This window comes from Astatotilapia calliptera, chromosome 16 (genome assembly GCF_900246225.1).
Source record: "Astatotilapia calliptera chromosome 16, fAstCal1.2, whole genome shotgun sequence".
In the NCBI taxonomy this organism is placed as follows: Eukaryota; Metazoa; Chordata; class Actinopteri; order Cichliformes; family Cichlidae; genus Astatotilapia; species Astatotilapia calliptera.
Genome location: NC_039317.1, coordinates 11,851,141 through 11,869,518, shown reverse-complemented (window position 1 = coordinate 11,869,518; position 18,378 = coordinate 11,851,141). Strand labels below are relative to the sequence as shown.

Here is an 18,378-nt window from a genome sequence, read left to right as displayed (position 1 = left end):
CTTGATTTTTATACTTTATTCCAGTCGCAGTATGATTTGAGTCAAAATGAGAATCTACATGCATACATCAGGTCTGTTTTTGCTTCACCATCGTCTGCACAGATAGAAAAGTCACCTATTAATACCTTTATTCAAACATGAACCCTTTGGGAAGTGAAATAAACTGGATTTTGAACACAAATTAAACAAGTTTGTTCTCTGCCACAGAAACAAAAACTGGATGTAAAAAAGCAACATATGAAATTAAAGTCGCATGATCTGAGAGAAATGGGTAATGAAACTGTAGTAAATTGTAAACATTAAACCATTTTTATGTGCATTGGTCAGTTCTGCAGCTGATACATGAATAAAAATTACAAAATATTCACATTATACTTTGATAAAAAGAATATAAAATTAATACGGCTTTAAAGTAAAGGAGCTTTTTTATTTTATTTATTTTTCCTCTATGAATATATCGTTAAAATCATGGGCTGATGACCAAAGTTTCAAATTGTGAGTTCAGAGTCTGTACAAAGAGCACTGTTGAGTCATTTTGGTTACCGTGGTGAGTGTCACACAGATCAGCGCCCCCTTGTTGTTCTCAGATGCAGCTGCAGGAGACAGATGACTCGGCCTCTTCCACCTCCTCGCCGTACAGAGTGATGAGTCTTGGGTGGACTCTGAATGCACCACAAAGACATACAGAAACACAGACACACAGTCAGGTGGATATTAAGGACCTCAGACATGTTGCTATGGTTGCAGGAGCATGGCCTGATTGGTATTGATGTAAATGTCACAGAATGTAAAAAAACAAACACAGTGTGAGCTCCAGGACAAGGAGACCAGTCAGTCGCTTGGTACTGTGAAAAATGAAACCAATTGCATCGTGGATCAAAATCTGCTGGTACTTTTCTTCATTATTTCATCAATTTTTGCACTACTGGATGAAAAGCAGCACCAAAACATGACAGAGCCTCCACCTGCTTTAGTGATGGCTGTTGACACTCACTGTTGTACCTCTCCCCTGACCTGCTCCACACACACACACAAAAAAAAATTTGATCCAAATATTCAAATATGAATTCATCCCCCTATAATATCTATTGTCACTGATTTTTAATCCAGTTCTTGTGTAATTTGGCACAACTCAGCCACATTTCCATTCACGAAGAATGGCTTCTTAACAACCACACTTAAACTGAGACCATTTCAAATGAGGCTTCAGTGAGCAGCCGATGGATCGGATGCATTTTCAGGTCTTTGCTAAATTTTTCCATTTCTTTCGAAGAATTTCAACATGACTTTCAGATCATGTTATCTGTTTTTTAGGCCGGTCACTTCTTCTTTTGTCTTCCGTTTGTCCAGTTTCCTCAAATCTTTTAAGAACTCACTGAACATCATACTGAGATTACGGAAGAGGATTAGGACGACTGGAAAAAAAAAAAAAGTAGGCTCGTCTTTTTTTCTTCTTTTTTTTTCAGAATTCTGACTTTAATTTCAGAATTCTGGGGAAAAAAAGTGCCTCATTTTTTCCAGTTTCCCTAATCCTCTTCCAATCATACCAAGTTTGTGGCTAATATGTCTTTGACAATCATCATGTTGGTGCAAAAATATTATTTCGTGCTAAGTTGTCTGTTATGTGTAGAAACAACATGGGTTCAGCCCTTGTGTTAGGTCCCTTTTTATGTTTGAAAGATTCATAAATCACTGTTAATGTTTTAATAAACAAAACAAGATACCTCTGAAAAGGATGAGGTACAAGGACTGGACTGAAAATAAATGAAAGAGCAGCCATTGTCCAAAATAATATTAATAATAATTATCATTATTATTATCCTCTATATTTACCTCTTCTTGCTGTATTTTATTGATCTGAACTAAAAGGAAAAATAGTGCCTTGATCATCAATAATCAGTGCTTGAATTAATCAATTCAGAGTAATTCCTCTGTCTGTAATGATTGTATTATCTGGATATATTTTTAATAACGAAGGCGTGAGCGTCCCACCTGATGAGCACTTCATTAGCAATTTCCACCAGCTCTCCGTCGATGTTCCAGGGGAAGGTTGTTCCTTCTGCGTGGATGAAGGGTGTGGTTTTCAAGTCACCCTCCTCTTCACTCTCATCCTCAGAACAGCCAATCAGTGAGCAGGGGCGGATCTTCACTGCTGACACAGCATGCGTCTCCACGAAGGAGAAGTTGAACTGCACACAGATAATCAGTCAGAGCTTTGTCTGTGTGTGTGTGTGTGTGTGTGTGTGTGTGTGTGTTAAAGCTGAGCTGATGAGGTCAGAAAGAGCCATTAAGATCTCCGTTAAGCAGCTTGTTAGAGAGCAGCAGGATCTGTCTGTGGTTCTTCCGGTCCACTGTCCTCTGCTGTGAGGCTCCAACAGGGGGCAGCAAAGACCAGCTGACTGTCCCACTGTCTGTCTGTCTGTCTGCTGTCCTCTCCTGCAGGTTTGCGCTTTCTTAAAGTAAAGCCGTTCTTATAGGACAGATTAACATCTATCTTAAAACAAGAGCCCAGAGGATTCCAGTACTGTCCTTAAATACACACTTGATTTAACTTCACGAGACTGTGAATTGTAGAGAGAAATATTTTACAACTCCACTACGCCTAATTGATGGCTTAAAATTTTCCTCTAGCAGTTTCTAATATTTTGTCTATTTGATCATATGAATTTGAATTTATTGCATCTCATTAAAGAGGGAGACCTACATTTTCAGCTTTTTTTAATAGATCAAAGCAAACAAAGGATATGATTAATTGATCATGGAAATATCCAGCAGCTTAATGTATAATTGCAGCTCCACTTCAATTTAATGCTGCTTCAATACCAACACACAGGAGGATTTGCACCAAAAAGCACTGAAACTTTAAAATTATTTTGATAAAATCATCAGATTAATAAAGGTGTATTCAGTTTTTCACACACTCTACATCACACAAGTGACAGGAGAGGTTTAAAGTCCACAGTAGGACATAAACTGTAAGGGTCACATGTGGGCAGCTCCACTTGAGCATCCACTTTTGCTGTGCTTTCTGCTGAGATGTCAGGACGGACGCTAGCAGGATGTAGGCCAGTCAGTAAACAGCCTGTTTACTCCAAGTCTGAACACCACACTGCCCGTATATTTAGTAAGTGGGTTAGTGTGCAGTCTCTCTGCCCAGACCAGGTCATGCTGAACCAGGCTAATCTACTCACTAACTTCAAGGAAAACTGCGGTATTTTTAAAACTGGGACCTACTTTCCCATCTTCTAGAGTCTTTAGGTGTTGTGAACGTTGAGGGATTGTGGTATAATCAACAGCCATTAATCGACTGTAACACAATCACAAAATTGTCCCGAGTCAAAGTGCTTGTGTGACCCTGAAGTCAAGAGTGAGTTCCCACGACAATAAATTGCTCTCTTCGGTAGAAAACATCTGGGTGGAAACATATATAATAGCTGAGGCTGTCATCAGCATAATCTACACACTGCACCAGCTCTGTGCAATTAAACTAAGCCCATCATGATAACATCAACATGTCGTCTTTGCTTTTCTTGCACAGTAGAGTTTAACAGACGCACAATGTCCACTCAGAACAGTCTTGGAAGTGTTGATTTCTGCAGGTTTTTGTGTGTTTTTAGTTTATTTTCTTGTGTACAAAGATTTGCCCCATTTTTAAAAATTCTTTTAATAGTAATATGTACTGTAGATGATGAAATCCATAAATCATTTGCAATTTCACAATGAGAAATTGCAAACACTTGAACTTTAACTGCACCAGACAGAAAAAAATGGATATTTGTTTGAGTAAACTGGGAGTTTGTAAAGAAAAAAAGGTTGCTATCGTACTCCGACATTCCTTAGTTGTGAATATTTTAGATTTTAGATTGCAAATGTTCAGTTCCTGAGCCTTAAAAGATCTGCTAAAGGTTTTAGTGAGGATTTGAATGGAATAAATTGATTCATGTTATTTTCACCTCTGGCAGGTGTTCTCACCTGTCCAGTAGAGCTGCTGTATCTCTTTAGGTGTTTAATAAACTCGGACCTGGAGGTGTTTCCGACCGCAATCAGCGCTGCACTGCCATTTGCCAAACTGTCAAAATCAGGAAGTGGTGGAGACTGTTAGCATTATTAGAAACATCATCATGTATTAACGTGCACTGTGATGCATTCAAGGCCAAAGAGCAGAAGATCGAGCCAATCTTCGTACACTGTGTACCTGGTGTTTGGAGCTAGTCCTTGAGGTGCGTGTGGACTCAGGCAAGGGATAGACATGATGCTGATGCTCAGATACAGGCCCTGATTGGTCACCCAGGACTCCTCCCCCTCTGTACACACAAATCAAAGAAAGAAAAAGTAAGACAGAGAGTAGCTGGTAGCGATTAAAATCTGATTTGTCCATTTTAATAGAGAAGTAGTGGTTTTACCGGACTTTGGGTCCTGGTCTTGGTCCTGGTCCTTATCTCTGAGAAGCAAGAAATCAAGTTAATTTTTCAAATATGACAGAAGAGAAAATTTATATAACGGACCAATATCATCAAACACAGAGCCAGTTATTAAACTAATCATGGTAAAACAACAGCTTTGACTCAAACAGGCTCTCCTCCACACTGTTCTTAATAAATTTGCGTTGAGTTTGTTTCTGGTAGATTTGTGCTGCAAGTCTCTGTAGTAGACAAGCTGTTACGTGGTGTGTTTGCCTTTCTGGTTCAGCTGCTGAGTAAATGTAACAGCGCAGCAAACTAACAAACACTGTTGGTGTGGAACAATTACAGTCTCCTCTGAGTGCTTGTAACCTGTTTAAACAAATGCATATTGTTTTTTATGGTGGTCTGAAGACACTTTAGATGTACCATCCAACATCACAGAGCGTATGTGCGTGTTTGTGTGTGCGCGTGTTTCTCACCGCTGTACAAACAAATTGCTGTTTGACTTCCTTGCTGATAAAAAGGAGAGCTGACAGTCCTCCGGTCTGAGGGAGACAGAGAAAAAAAGAAATAAGAAACCAGCTAGTCCTAGACCTAGCTAGACCTCAGTCACACTTAGAGACCAGTTGGCAACCCGTTGGCAACCTCCGGTCACTAAGGAAAAATATGTATTTTATGAGTGATGAGTGGTTGCTGGAGGATGCTTGCTTTAAGCATGTGAAAATGGTGGCAAAGAAAGTGATGCACCAAAAATCACCTTGTGATTACTTGTGTTGCTATCAGATTGCCACATGGAAGACACAGACTCTAGCTTTAGCGAAATGATAAAAATGGGATGCTAATAGGAAACAGACAATTTTTTTGCAGACAAATCAGTGTCATCCATACATACTACGAGTGACCTCAGCAACCTTCCAGCAATCAAAAGCATCACAAGCACTGTGACCAGTTTCACTCAGCAACAGCTAACAACCTCCAGCAACCAAACAGTCATGGAATACAGTTTTCCTTAGTGACTAGTGGTTGCTATGGGGTCACTGAGGTCAGTCAGTCATGTCTGTGTGACTGAGGCCTTAGGAACGCACATTTACATTTAAAAGTAAAAATTATATATGTGTGTGTGTCACCTCAGCCTAGCCAGCGTCTTAACCAGAGCATACTCTCGCCGCCGTGACGATGGCATCCATCTCTTCTTTTCTGCCCTCGCTAAACTCCGCCCGCCAAAGCCAAACATGGCAGAGAAACCGAAGCACACCAACTGGCCATGAGACGAGAAGCTGCACATGTCCACCTGCTGCAGGTGACCTGCAGGCAGAGAGACACCAGCACACTGAGAGAAGACCCTTTAAACGATTCATTAGAAACAGTTAGGATGCAGCACACACACAGCTGTGTTTCCATCACTTCAGAGGACATCACACAACTCTTGCTCCAAGCCTTCACACTGAAAATGAATAATTTTGTAACCTTACTATGCGTTTGTACATTTTGTGGTTTTTATCCATACAAAATGAGACATACAAATACACACAGTCTAAAATACGGCTAATTAACAGAATGTGTGAAGCCGATTAATAACTCAGAGGATTGAAATGAATCTGAGGAAACATTATCAACGTTTCCTCAGATTCTTTTTATGTATGTGGTAAAAAATGGCTTCCACGCTAAACACTGCTTATGGTTTTATTTTTCTACAGCCTTTGAATGCAGCACAAACCATAGAAATAACTAAAATAATTTTTAAAATAACCAGATTTTTCCATCAAGCTCCTTTACTGAGATGCTCCACCAGCTTTTAGATGGATACACACAAAGACACACGCACTAAGCGGGCCATCTGGCCACATACCTGCTGTAACCTACTGAACTGAACTGCTGTCTCCGCACCTGTCTGTCTGACTGCCTGTCTGTCTCTCTGGACAGAATCTGATTTCCTCACCATATGGCGTGTTGTCAGTGTGTTTGTGTGTCAGTGTGTGTTGCGCAGGATTAAAGCTGAGACGGTCAGTGTGTCACCGAGATCAAACCTGCGGCGCTTCTTAAAAGGTCCAACCAATATTCATTTACATCACAAAGTCATTATCTTTCTGTTTGGCTCCTAATCCACCTTTAGGATTTATTTCCATACCATATTGGTAGCTCTTATCCAAAAATATAGTGGATGAAGTGGTTGAATGTAAAAAAAATATTTGTACCTAATATATCCTATATATATTAAGTACAAATATAATAATCAGTGAAAGTAAAAACACCAAAATGACTGAGTTAATTCAACAGTAAACCAACTGATTATTAGAAAGTTGTGTTAGCATCACATGAGCTGGATGACTGTTTCTGTTAGCAGTAAAATGCTCACACAAGTCATTTTTAAAAAATGCTGAAATAAATGCAAATCAACCAATAATTATCCCACACAAGGATTTAGGGAGGAGACAAAAGACATCCGTCAGAAGTCATATATCTAAAATGGCACCTGTAACAGACTGCTGCACAACTGCAACATGAATGAATTTTAATTTATTTAAAGGATAGCCCCTTGAGATGCAGCATCTCGTTTTTAAGGGCACCGCTAAAAATGGACACATGAAACCACCAGTAGGAGGATTTAGGGCTGCTGCTCAGCTCCAAGGCTGTAACTTTAAACTTTGTTTTTTATTGAATTAAACCATAATTTTCCCCCTCTTGAAACGAGCTTTTCTAAAACATACTTTGAAAATACCCCAACTCTCTGTGGAGATGTTGTTATGTCACTGTATGAGAAGGCTGCTGGGCTTTTTGGATTGATAGCATAGAAATCAAATTATTACTGTCATGTAATATGTCACAGTGAAATGACTCTAATTACTATTATCATCAGAATTTGAAACATTCATTCTATTAACATTTAAAAACTCTAGAAGAGTTGAATGATTTGTTTATTTTATTGAGTTCATGTGAGCAAATAGCGAGCAGGGAGTCGACTCAGTGTCTGAGGAGCTGGTTAGTGCATCTGCTTTGTGAGTTGAGTTTGTTGACGCTGTGAAACATCCTCATGGAGAAAGCTTGGAGACTTTTTCAGGACTTGTGGAAGTTCTTATAACTTCCAATGTTCAAGTTCTTGAGTAAATCATTAATGAAGGTAGATTTATAGTCATTCTGTGCCAAGGCAGAAATCACTGTAATGTGCCTGAAGTGAACAGAGTGTTCATAATGAAAAAACAAAACAAAAAACTTTCTACACTTTCTACAACATTTCTACACTGCCCAGTACTAATTAGTAGATGACCTGCACAAAAATTACTGGTTTGTGGATAAATGCAGGTAAAAATGCAGACTCACATTTTTGTAAAGCAGGGTTCACATGTACCAGTTTCATGCTTCATTTATGCACTTGTAAATGTGCCGTATTGCTTGTACTTCTGGCATCAAAATGTTAAAAATCGAATTATTCAGACTGTTGTATATGAGTTACATCAGGCCGTTGTTACTCCCAGACAGCTAGCTTGGCTAATCCTAATTGCTATTTGAACCTCGACCAGCTTGCCTTCTGGTTGTTCGTTACTGCTATGATGACGGTGCCAACAAAGATACCCCTCCAAACACCAGGAGGGCCAACCGTTGAGTATTAATCAATATCATATTGAATCTGTTTGTGAGTCTAGAGATACAGTATGCTGAAGTTTCAGTGTATAGGCTATTGCATTGCTTTGGTTTTTCCTATATCAGAAAAGAGAAATTCACATATTGCTAAAATTGTCTCTATTTTTGTCCCACTCATTGTTGCAGTGAAGGTTTCTAACAAGCCAGGCTAGAAAAGACTCAGCAGGTTTTGAACTTCTGGAAAAAAATTTAAACTCTGTGAGCAAGTAGTTTTTCGTACAACAATGAACGAGGCAAACTGCTTTAAACAGGTAAGGTGATCATTGATGAGATTATTGTAAAGTGGTCAAGGTGGTGACTTCCATGTCATGCTTTTATATATTTATGTTTAGAGATCAGGACAGAATTGGCCCCCTTATGAAGGATTTTCCAGCCTCTGTTAAACAGAGCAATGAATTTTAAAAACAGCTTTTCCAAACATTAGTTTAATTTTGGATGCTTATTTTGTTGGATAGCAGCCTGCAGCCATTTGTTGTAGTTTTCGCCTGTAGATCTCTACAGCTGAAATGCTTTTTTAGATACAAAAAAACAGCCAGAAATACAAAAGGTCTGACACACACCTATAAACAAGCTAAGGCCATTTCACATACAGAAAATTTTCAGTGTCAGCTGCAACTCCCAAACATAAGTTGATAAAAGGTCAACAGTTAAGCCGCTATTTTCAAGGGATGCTCAGGCTCGGGTAACCGTAGCAACAGCACTGATGCTTCCGCCCCTGTTAGTAGTTTAACGTCCAGCAAGGAGATCATGTGATTGTGAATGAGCACACCTCAGTGTTATGAAGACAGGAAAATTCACCTGCAGTCACCTGGTGTCCGTGGGAACAGCTTCCTACCTGGGAATTTTAACAGTTTTCTATTGTTCAGGAAGTAGTCTCATTAGGGCTATTGAATTTTCCCATCTGTCTCACACACATACAAACTCAGCTTGCAGTATTAATTAGTGACAATGAAACATCATCACACGATAAGCTGTCAATCAAACACAGCTGCCCGCCCTGCTGCTGGGTGATTGGTTACCGTGTTTACCTGACAGTGTTGTGGTCAGAGACAAAGGGGGCGGGGCTGCTGCGAGCAGTGTAAACCTGTGATTTAGTGATTTCAAGTGAAACAGACCCTGTTGTTAGACATCTGTCTGTTCACTCCCTCCAGAGTCCAGTCTCACCGTCTGTCTGCATGGTTGTTTGTTCTTAAACACTGTCCCTGCTGCCGGACTGACATTCAGCCAATCACACCAAAGCTTAGCAAAAGCTGAGCTTTGGTGTGATATGCTTTAAGGAAATTAGTCTGTTACACAAAGAACCTGGCTATGATTGCCACAGATTTAATATTAAAACAGAACAGATTTTTGTCCTTGAAAATGTAAAATCTTGGACTGATTTATAAAAAGGCATAGACGACATTAGGTGATCCAAATATAGATTTACTAAAGACAATTCCAACCAACCCCAATCTATGTAACAGATCTACAACATGTAAGCTTTACCCAAGACGATGTGGAGGGCTGCAGTGACTGGATCTCTGACTCCATGAACAGAACAGGAAACCACATCTGTGGAACCTGCAAACATGTGAAGACAGACCGTTAATAAAAGTACTTCATGTCGTGTTTTTGCATACCAGCATACCAAACCTTATGAGACCTTAAAGCAGTGGTTCTATATGAGAATGCCCTTGCTTACCAGCTGGGATGATTCCCAGTGGCAGTGTGGCTCTCACTGGTTTTTCTGGGGAATCTGCATCCAGCTGGGCTCTGAGGACCAGAGCATGACACAACTCTGCAACTGAACCATCTCCACCGACGCACACCACCCTGATGGACAGGTGGAAAAAAACTAGTGTGAGGACAGGTAGACATTTAGACAAGTCAGTCTCAATCATCCAAATCTAAATAAGGGTTTATTGTGACGCTAAATGAGGTGGTTATACTAAGTCAAGGACACAGACTTCATTGACATTATAGTCCTCTATAGCGCTTTTGAGGTCTGCTTGAAGTGTTGATCCATTGTTGGCTCATTGAAATGTGAAGTCTCCATAAACGCATGGTCACAAAAAATTGTCACAGACTCAATCTTGGCACCTAATGACAACATTTACATTATTTGGACCCAAGCGGACTTAACAAACTCACAGCCACAAAAAGTATAATACACCTAGAAGACATTTCACAGATCTCAAACTCCTGATGATTTAAAGGAAAACCATCCAGCAGAGGATGTGGCTTTTCTAGTAAAATTGACAATTTGTTTTATAATACAACAGGGTAAGTAACCTCAATGTTTTTGGGCACTAACTAAAATGTTTGTGCAGGGTGGTCCTGAATGTGTGATGCTGAGTACTTATTTCTTTAACTATTGATGAATAGCGAAGGATGGTGAATGGATATTTATAAATACTCTAGGTTGTATTTTCACTGCAAAGGTTTGTATTTTAATTAAGCACAAATATTTCTCAACATTTCTTGTTTAGTAGAAAAACATCAGTACCAAAGTTTTGATACTAGAATTAGACTACAACTAAACTAGTAGACACACAGAAACTGGATTTCAGAATGACTGTGATGGGTTTTATTTTGAAAAGCTCCAGTGAATTGCTCTCCTACAGTCACCAAAGTTCATAAACTCTTTAATATTTATGATTGCTGGGGTTTTGTAAAGGTCTACACACTAACAGGCAGCAGTATAATCCATGTCTTGTTTTAGAATCTTAAGTTAAGTGTTAAAATCGTAAGTTTAGAATAAAGTTGACTATAAAACTAAAACAAATATATTATATTTAACTCATGGTGTGAAATGCTTTCGAGCAATATTTTAACCATAACAGATGGAGAGAAAAAAAAAAGAAAGAACTCACAATCACAGGGTGAGAAAAAGGATACACTCTGGACAGTCTATCATATGGTAAGCTCAAAGAGACAGAGAGGGAATCATTTACAGTCACATTTCTACTAATGACCCATACAGAGTCACACGAAAGATAAAACTCATATTTTGATCGCTTTTGAAAAAAAAAAGTTGTATTTTATTTTAGGGTAGGGTGGGAGGCAGTTATTGTTTGTTAGTATTAATGAAAAAAAGTAATAAAAAAAAAAGTGAGAAAGTGAGAAGGTTCATCTTCCGAGTCTTTATTTGCAGTAAATGGGAGGTGAACAGTCTCCGCCCCCTCCCCCTCTTCCTGAGTATGGGATTACCTGGAGCTGTAGTCGCCACGGTGACAGCCAACCTAATTGGCAAATGTAGGTTTCAACCAAATCACACACACACACACACACACACACACACACACACACACACACACACACACACCCAACCACCTACCCACACTCAGCAGCTAGCTTAGCAACGCGGAGCTAATCTTCTCTAAGCACATTAAGCTTTATGAGGGCTGAGCACAAAAGCTGCTTACACACACACACACACACACACACACACACACACACACACACACCATCAGAAAAAGACTGATGAGAATTTGATAGCTGTTTCTGTACTTGTAGCTGTTGTTCTATCATTGGAATGAAAAGTTATTTTAACTTTAACAACAAAGTGAACAGTTAATGTTTGGTATTTGATCATCTTACCTGTGTGTGTGTGTGTGTGTGTGTGTGTGTGTGTGTGTGTGTGTGTGTGTGTGTGTGTGTGTGTGAGATCAGTCATGGTCAGTGTGTTTCAGTGTCCGCCTTTGACAGTAAACTGCTATTTGATTATCCAGTTCACCTCAGTTCAGCAGCAGGATGATGTCACAATTTAAACATGGTAACTTTCATGTCAACGCACTTACCGTTAAACAGTCAACTATTTCCAACTGTAAGATTCCACTATCACCTGTCCTCTTGAGGAATAGGGACCAGCTGATCGTCAGCTGGCTTTCTTTTAACCTGGACCTGAGATCATTTATCTTGCCTTCAAGTGCATATTTTAGACTCATCCAGTTTAAAAGCTACAGACAGTTTCATCGATCTCACAGTGCTGACAGCGGATTGCTTTAAGCTTAACAAACAGAAACCTCTACACACGATACAGCAGATCATCTGATCATCTTCAAGTGCGTTGACTACTTTCAGCACAATTAAAGGTGGCTCCACCTGTCTGTAATCAGTCACACATTGGTTCAGAAAGCAACATATTATGATACTGAACATCTATGGATGAATAATAACAAAACTACATTTAAACTGTAAATTATTTTTACAATAATTTCTTACTCTGGATTTTTTAATGGAAAAATCCTGATGAATCCCAACCAAGCAATGATTTTGAAAGCAAAAAAGATATAGATGACTAACCCATCATATTCATCCAGTTTGCATTCCTTTATCACTGAGAGAACATGACCCTTCCTCTCTGTTACTGGAGAGAGAAAGACAGGTAAAGACAGAGAGAGGGGGAAAAAATAAGTAAGCAGATGGAGAGACATTGAGATGGACAGAGATAAAGTGTTCGTGCATATGTGTGGTCAGATGAAGTGTGTGTTTGATGACTGCCAAAAAAAAAAAGTGGGACAGCGGATATCACACCATCTGCTGAGAGGGGGAGAGTAGAAGCAAACAGGAGGAATCAAGAAAAAAGGAGGAGAAAAAGGAAACATGGGAAAAGTGATGAGACAAGAAGATAGGAAATGAGAAGGAAAGAGGACACAAGGATATGAGGCAGGAGAGGAAAACAGAAAGGTGAAAAGAGGACAGGTGGAAAGAAAACAAGAAAACAGCAGAGAGGAGAAGGACTGGAAATGAGACAAGAGCAAATGATTGGAAACAGGAGGAGACAGGAAAGGAGAGGAAAAAAGATGGAGAAGATGAGGGGAGGAGTGCAGAGGAGGCTGTCTCCCTCTGTCACAACAGATGGGCTAAGCTCCGCCCCCTATATCAGGTTACCTAGCGACCAGAAGCTGCCATTAACTCTGACCTTTGGACTCCCTCCACACACACGCGCGCACACAGATTTCAGTATCATGTCTGGTGTCAGTAAAGATCTAGTTGTTAAAACCCTGCCTCACATAGTTTTATATTTAAAAAATAAACACACAAAAATACGTACATTTATTTATATTTTTATAATTATAATTTTTCAGTGTTTCTACTGAGCAGAAAAATAAACACTTGGATGGACTAACCTGTGATGTCAGTTCGGATGTCAGCCATCTTGAATAGAGGAGCCACGTGGTCTCTGTAGATGTGAACGGCCTCCTTCTTGTGGCTGCTAGGGTTGATGAAGACCTTCAGATTTGTAGGACGGTTGCTGAACCCTGAAAACATGCACACATGCACACACACACATTTAGCAGGTGCATCATAGGTTGGATTTTGAAAGAAAATGAAACCCTGCAATGGTTGGTTAGCTACACTAGTGATGGGCTATGAGCCAGTTATTGTTCAACAGACTGAAAGATAGTTAGGTCCATACATCTTAGCACAGTAATACCACAACAGTGAATTTTAAACAAAACAATGTAGATGTGAAGTAGACACAGCTTTAATTCAAAAGCGCTCCATTAACACTTCAGTAATTACAGTGATTTTCATGCAGAGTCCCCCCATTTTCAGAGGATCAAAAACGACTCCATGCATTACTAAGAGATTTTGCCCAGATGTGCAAACCAGTTGGTGGCAAACTGGTTCACAGTCATGAGTTTTTGATCCTTTGAGTCTCCTTTATTGAGACTCAGTTGCACTTCATGTTTATTAGCATTTAACAAATATCTGAGTAGTGACACCTGCTTTTCAGGAGTGGCTGTGTGATAACGTTACCGGCAGCATGTGAAGCAACCATTGCAGTGGGATACACTGGCGGCTTTACACTGCTACTAGCATAGCTCCTTGGCTGTAGGTAATATTTCCAACTACACCACATGCCACTGTGTGTTTTGGTCCACAATATAGTGCCCTTAAAAGTCAAAAATGAAAGAAAAAAAATGTGTTCATGTGCTACTTTTAGTGAACAAAAAAGATAAAATAGAAAAATTACTGCTGCTGATTACATAAAGTTCTGGATTATAAAATGTCTGTGAACTATCTTTCATCATAGCCAGCTGAGCGTTCCACTTATTTTTCTAAAAATACTAAAATTTTAATATGAGCTCTTAATGCGTTAATTAAAACAACAATCAACTTACCAAGTGATGACAAACAGCCCAACAGCTAACTGTCCTTACTTGAACGCTGATCACAACACACTTTGTTATCGTGGCTGACATTAAGTATCTGAACAAACTGAAGAACATCTTCACTTAAAATTCTGCATGGATCAGAAACTGACTTCCACATGCCCTAAATTTAAAGTATTAACCCAGAGATATATATATAAATAAACAGATAACACGTGTCTGTACACCTGCTTCAGTATATGTGGAGGTGGCCTGTTTGATACATCAGAATATTGTTTACATCTACAACACTGGTTGATGGGTGTGTGTGTGTTGTTTTATAATATCGACACACTACACACATACACAGACCCCCTGTATGACGCATCATTAGGCAGATTTAGAGACCGCATTATGAATCCCTCTGGACCATCTCAGATCAATACACACACACCAGCTCCATTATCCCTCTCATTACTATAATCTGCTCCCAAAAGGCCGTGACCTCGCCCTGTTAATGACCCCCACACACATATACACAATGTGCACCTCCTGCCATCACTCCACCCCACGGCTCTGACCAGGTTCTCCGGAGCTCCTGTGAGGAGCTACCCGACACCTCCACATCTCTCTAGTGGTCCCCCATCAAATACCAGAATCTCCACCCTGTCGTTGTCCCACAAATCTCAGGCCTATTTCCATTCTAAGCAACACATCTGTGCTGCAGCACTAAGCAAACAAGCCTGAATAAACCTACATTTCTTTTTGGTTTTATGTGGAAATTGCAATCAATTAAAAAAGGCCTCAAAAGACACCTTATCTCTTACTGATCTTATAATTATAAGAAAGGACCTTGTGATGATAACAGAGGGTCTCATTACTATCATCAGGAGCAAAGTTGTATTGCTTAGTTTTCAATATTTATTCATGTGTGCTGTAATTGATTCTCCTTCAGTTTAACGAGCATGGATTATTCTGCTCTTTAACTGCTAATAACAAGAGAAATGGAAACCAAACAAACCTTTATTTTGAAATCTGGAAGTATTCTTTGGTGGGATTGGCAGTACTTTTAAAGTGGCTTATGAAACTGCCGATCAGGTCAGTATTTAGTTCAGTAAGTTCAATACCAGGAAACCCTAAACTAGGATTGTTGCAGTATCCTCTGTCCCACACTTGTGAAATCTCTTTTGACCAGTGTTTATTAAACTGAGCATTTAAAACACAGGAGCAGCTGTTTTGACCACGCAAAGGCGTGGTCAAAACAAGGATCTGTGCATTTGAAAATGAGTGGGTTTTCCAGAGTGTTGAAAAAGAAAGACTTAACACTTAGACCAGTTACACTTCTTTTAGAGTACACTTCTTTTATAAGCAACTTGCTTATAAAAGCTAATAATGTGTTAAAAATGACAGAAATCACTCACACTGTTGATGCATGGTCAATGGTAACTTTATTGTCCCTGATGGGAAATTGATTCGCAGTATGTCAAAACAAAACAAACAACAAACATACAACCAACACATCACGTACACTCATTAAAAAAATTCTATAATATAATATAAGCCTGATAAAACACCTAGATTTTCCATCGAAAAAAGATGCATAAACAGATGCTTTCTGTCATAAAGGAACCATCTTCACAACAAATGTAAGAAGACGACAGACTCACAGATATAAAGAGGTCAAGTATCCATCAGATCATCTCCGAGCCTTGACCAGTGACAGGTTGCTATGGCGCTGCTGAAATGTTACCATGGTAAACAATCCCTGTAGTGGAGTAGTTTACCATGGAGTAGTGTTGAGTTTCTGACTGAGCACTTAAGACTGGACTGCTGCATGTTGTTTACAAACAGACTCCATTTTATTATAGCTTTCAAACATCATTTTTCCTGTCTGTGTATGTTCTCAGTCATCCAGGTCATCGCAAACCCAAGGAAATCCAAATCTTTCGATCCTTAGATCATTTTTAATTAGTTCACAGCTTCATTACCTACACAAGTTTTCTGCGAAGCATTTAACATGCAGTCATTAGATCAGTCTCAGTCTGTATCAGTTTCTCTAGTGTGAAAATGTGCTACTTTACACTTTTTTTAAAAAATCACTGCAAGTTGAAACATTTTACAATTAAGGAGGTTTTAATTATAAATGATAGTCACAGTGGACAGTGCGGGCTGACAGAGGTTATAGGAAAAGGGAGGAAGGGTATCAATATCAAACTATTAGTGACATGGTGCTCAGAGCATTTGCACCCATGGAGTATGCAGCTCAAACGCTCACATATCTGGTTGTCCACCACGATGACATGCTTCACTAGTTCAAGATTTTGGATTTGAGGAGGAACAATCTAGAAAACACCTTTCTAAAAGAGTGTAAGGAAAGCCACCTCAGATGGTAACACTCATCCTCCTGGGAGTCCATGGAGCTCTTATATATAATTAAAAGGCGATGGAAAATACAGTGCATGGGTAGCAGGTTCCTGAATTTAATAAAACACAACTATACTCCATTTCTAAAGGTAAAACCTTGCATTTTGATGTTGTCCTTTTGACCATATGACAACTTACAGTACCACTGGACTAACAACACCCATTTTACTCTGATACTGTGACCCCGAGGTTTCTGTAAGCAAGCAGCAACCGCAAGACAAAAGATCTGGGAGGGGTCGCTGTGGCACCTGGTGACCTATGAACGCTCACTTCAGTTGTCCTGCAATTTCCACCGACCTGTCAGTCTGTTGTGGTGTTAAACAACTGCAGTCAGTCGATCCTGCAGACTGACTGTGAGTATGGAATTGGAGTCTATACAGCAGCAGTTCTCGCCTTTTGTCACTGACTACCATTCACTTTCTGAACAGCATTCTGCAGCTGCTTCACACAGCAAACAACAAAAAATGAGGTTCCAGAAACAGGAAGTGTCTGCGCTGTGCACACCATTGTGCAGATGACTGTTCAGACCCGAAGGTTAAGAAGTGGTGCCGGCGTCGGCTGCGGCGGGACTGCCCGCTCGGTGACGCCATGATTCGCACAACAATACGCTTTTCACACTGACCTCTGGCTGGAAAATAGGCTTAATGTCCGCACAGCGGCAGAGCTACTGACTGTGTTTACCTTTCACACACACACACACACACACACACACACAGGCACACAGACTCCACTGCTGCGGTGTGTAAAGTCACAAAAGCCGTCACAGCTTGATGTGCAGTGTGACCACTTGAGCTGACACACGACCTGCGGGCCATTCATGTCTGTGAGTGTGAGTGCGAGCCCATAAGACAAAGACTTGAAGAAGTTGTGACTTTGCTGCAGGGCCTCATGGGTAATCTGGTTTGATAGACAGACAGATGGACAGACAGACAGGTGACCAGCGATAACATGTCAGACTGATGCCATGGTGATAAAAGGACAGTAATGTGTGTGTGACCTCTGACCTCTTCATTTATGGATAGCTTGTAATGTCTCTGTTGCAGTTGGCGTGGTTGGACAAATAGAGAAGAACTGAAATGTAAAATGTGTCCATGTGAGTTAAATCCACACAACAAGCACTTCAACATTTCTATTGTGTGTTAACTGTCAGCCACGCACCGCCCACTACAGTGCACCTGGGAAATCAGCGTCTGGGAACGTCCGACTGCAGCAACATCCAGAGCTTTAGCAGCAGGTGGTTGGGCAATGAAGAGGTTATTCTTCTGAAAACTTTATGCTCTATAGAAAAAATATACTGATGTCTAAAGAAACTAAACAACTGTGACATCTTCTGCACTTTATTTGATACTTGAGACTGAGTCAGAGACATAAGATTGTTTTTTGGGGGGGGTTTCCTAGCATGGTGAAGAAGAACTGAACTCAAGGCTCGGACGTCAAACACATTGCACAGCATTGGTTGAACTTGAACACCAACAACAGCCCAGCCCCTAAACAAGACCACGCTAAAGCTATTGCAGCTGCAGATTCAGAAATATTGCTGAAAATCTGAAACTAGAAAAAAGTCATGTCTCCATGCTTTCAGCCTTGCAGTGTGTGTTGTCTAAAGCTCCAAGCCTCAGAGATATTTCTTATGCACTAAATATGAAGTGGTTGTATACACACGTGTTCATGCAGACAGTAACTAATCTCTCCTGCAGACAACATGATTTAACTGCTGACAGCACTTTACTGAGTACTGCTAAATGTGTGTGTGTGTGTGTGTGTGTGTGTGTGTGTGTGTGTAATCCTTTGTTCCTGTGGATTAGCAGATTAGTTCTCTGGTCTGATGTAAC

The 18,378-nt window shown here is 40.0% G+C and overlaps 1 protein-coding gene across 2 annotated transcripts in view; it reads right to left on the bottom strand.

Annotated features, from left to right (window-relative positions):
- cerkl (CERK like autophagy regulator) overlaps positions 1-18,378 on the bottom strand; it is a 40,050-nt gene that overhangs the window by 2,195 nt on the left and 19,477 nt on the right. The window contains exons 4-14 of one of the 2 annotated variants that reach the window (XM_026144933.1): positions 13,154-13,285; positions 12,327-12,390; positions 9,724-9,854; positions 9,528-9,602; positions 5,531-5,708; positions 4,883-4,948; positions 4,404-4,441; positions 4,196-4,304; positions 3,973-4,069; positions 1,993-2,189; positions 544-662 (exon numbers count right to left, since the gene is read on the bottom strand). In XM_026144933.1, coding sequence (XP_026000718.1) covers positions 584-662; positions 1,993-2,189; positions 3,973-4,069; positions 4,196-4,304; positions 4,404-4,441; positions 4,883-4,948; positions 5,531-5,708; positions 9,528-9,602; positions 9,724-9,854; positions 12,327-12,390; positions 13,154-13,285 — 1,166 coding nt within the window. In that variant the 3' untranslated portion in view covers positions 544-583. Of the gene's footprint in view, position 1; positions 663-1,992; positions 2,190-3,972; positions 4,070-4,195; positions 4,305-4,403; positions 4,442-4,882; positions 4,949-5,530; positions 5,709-9,527; positions 9,603-9,723; positions 9,855-12,326; positions 12,391-13,153; positions 13,286-18,378 lie in introns of those variants that run through there. The other variant, XM_026144932.1, reaches the window with a different exon arrangement.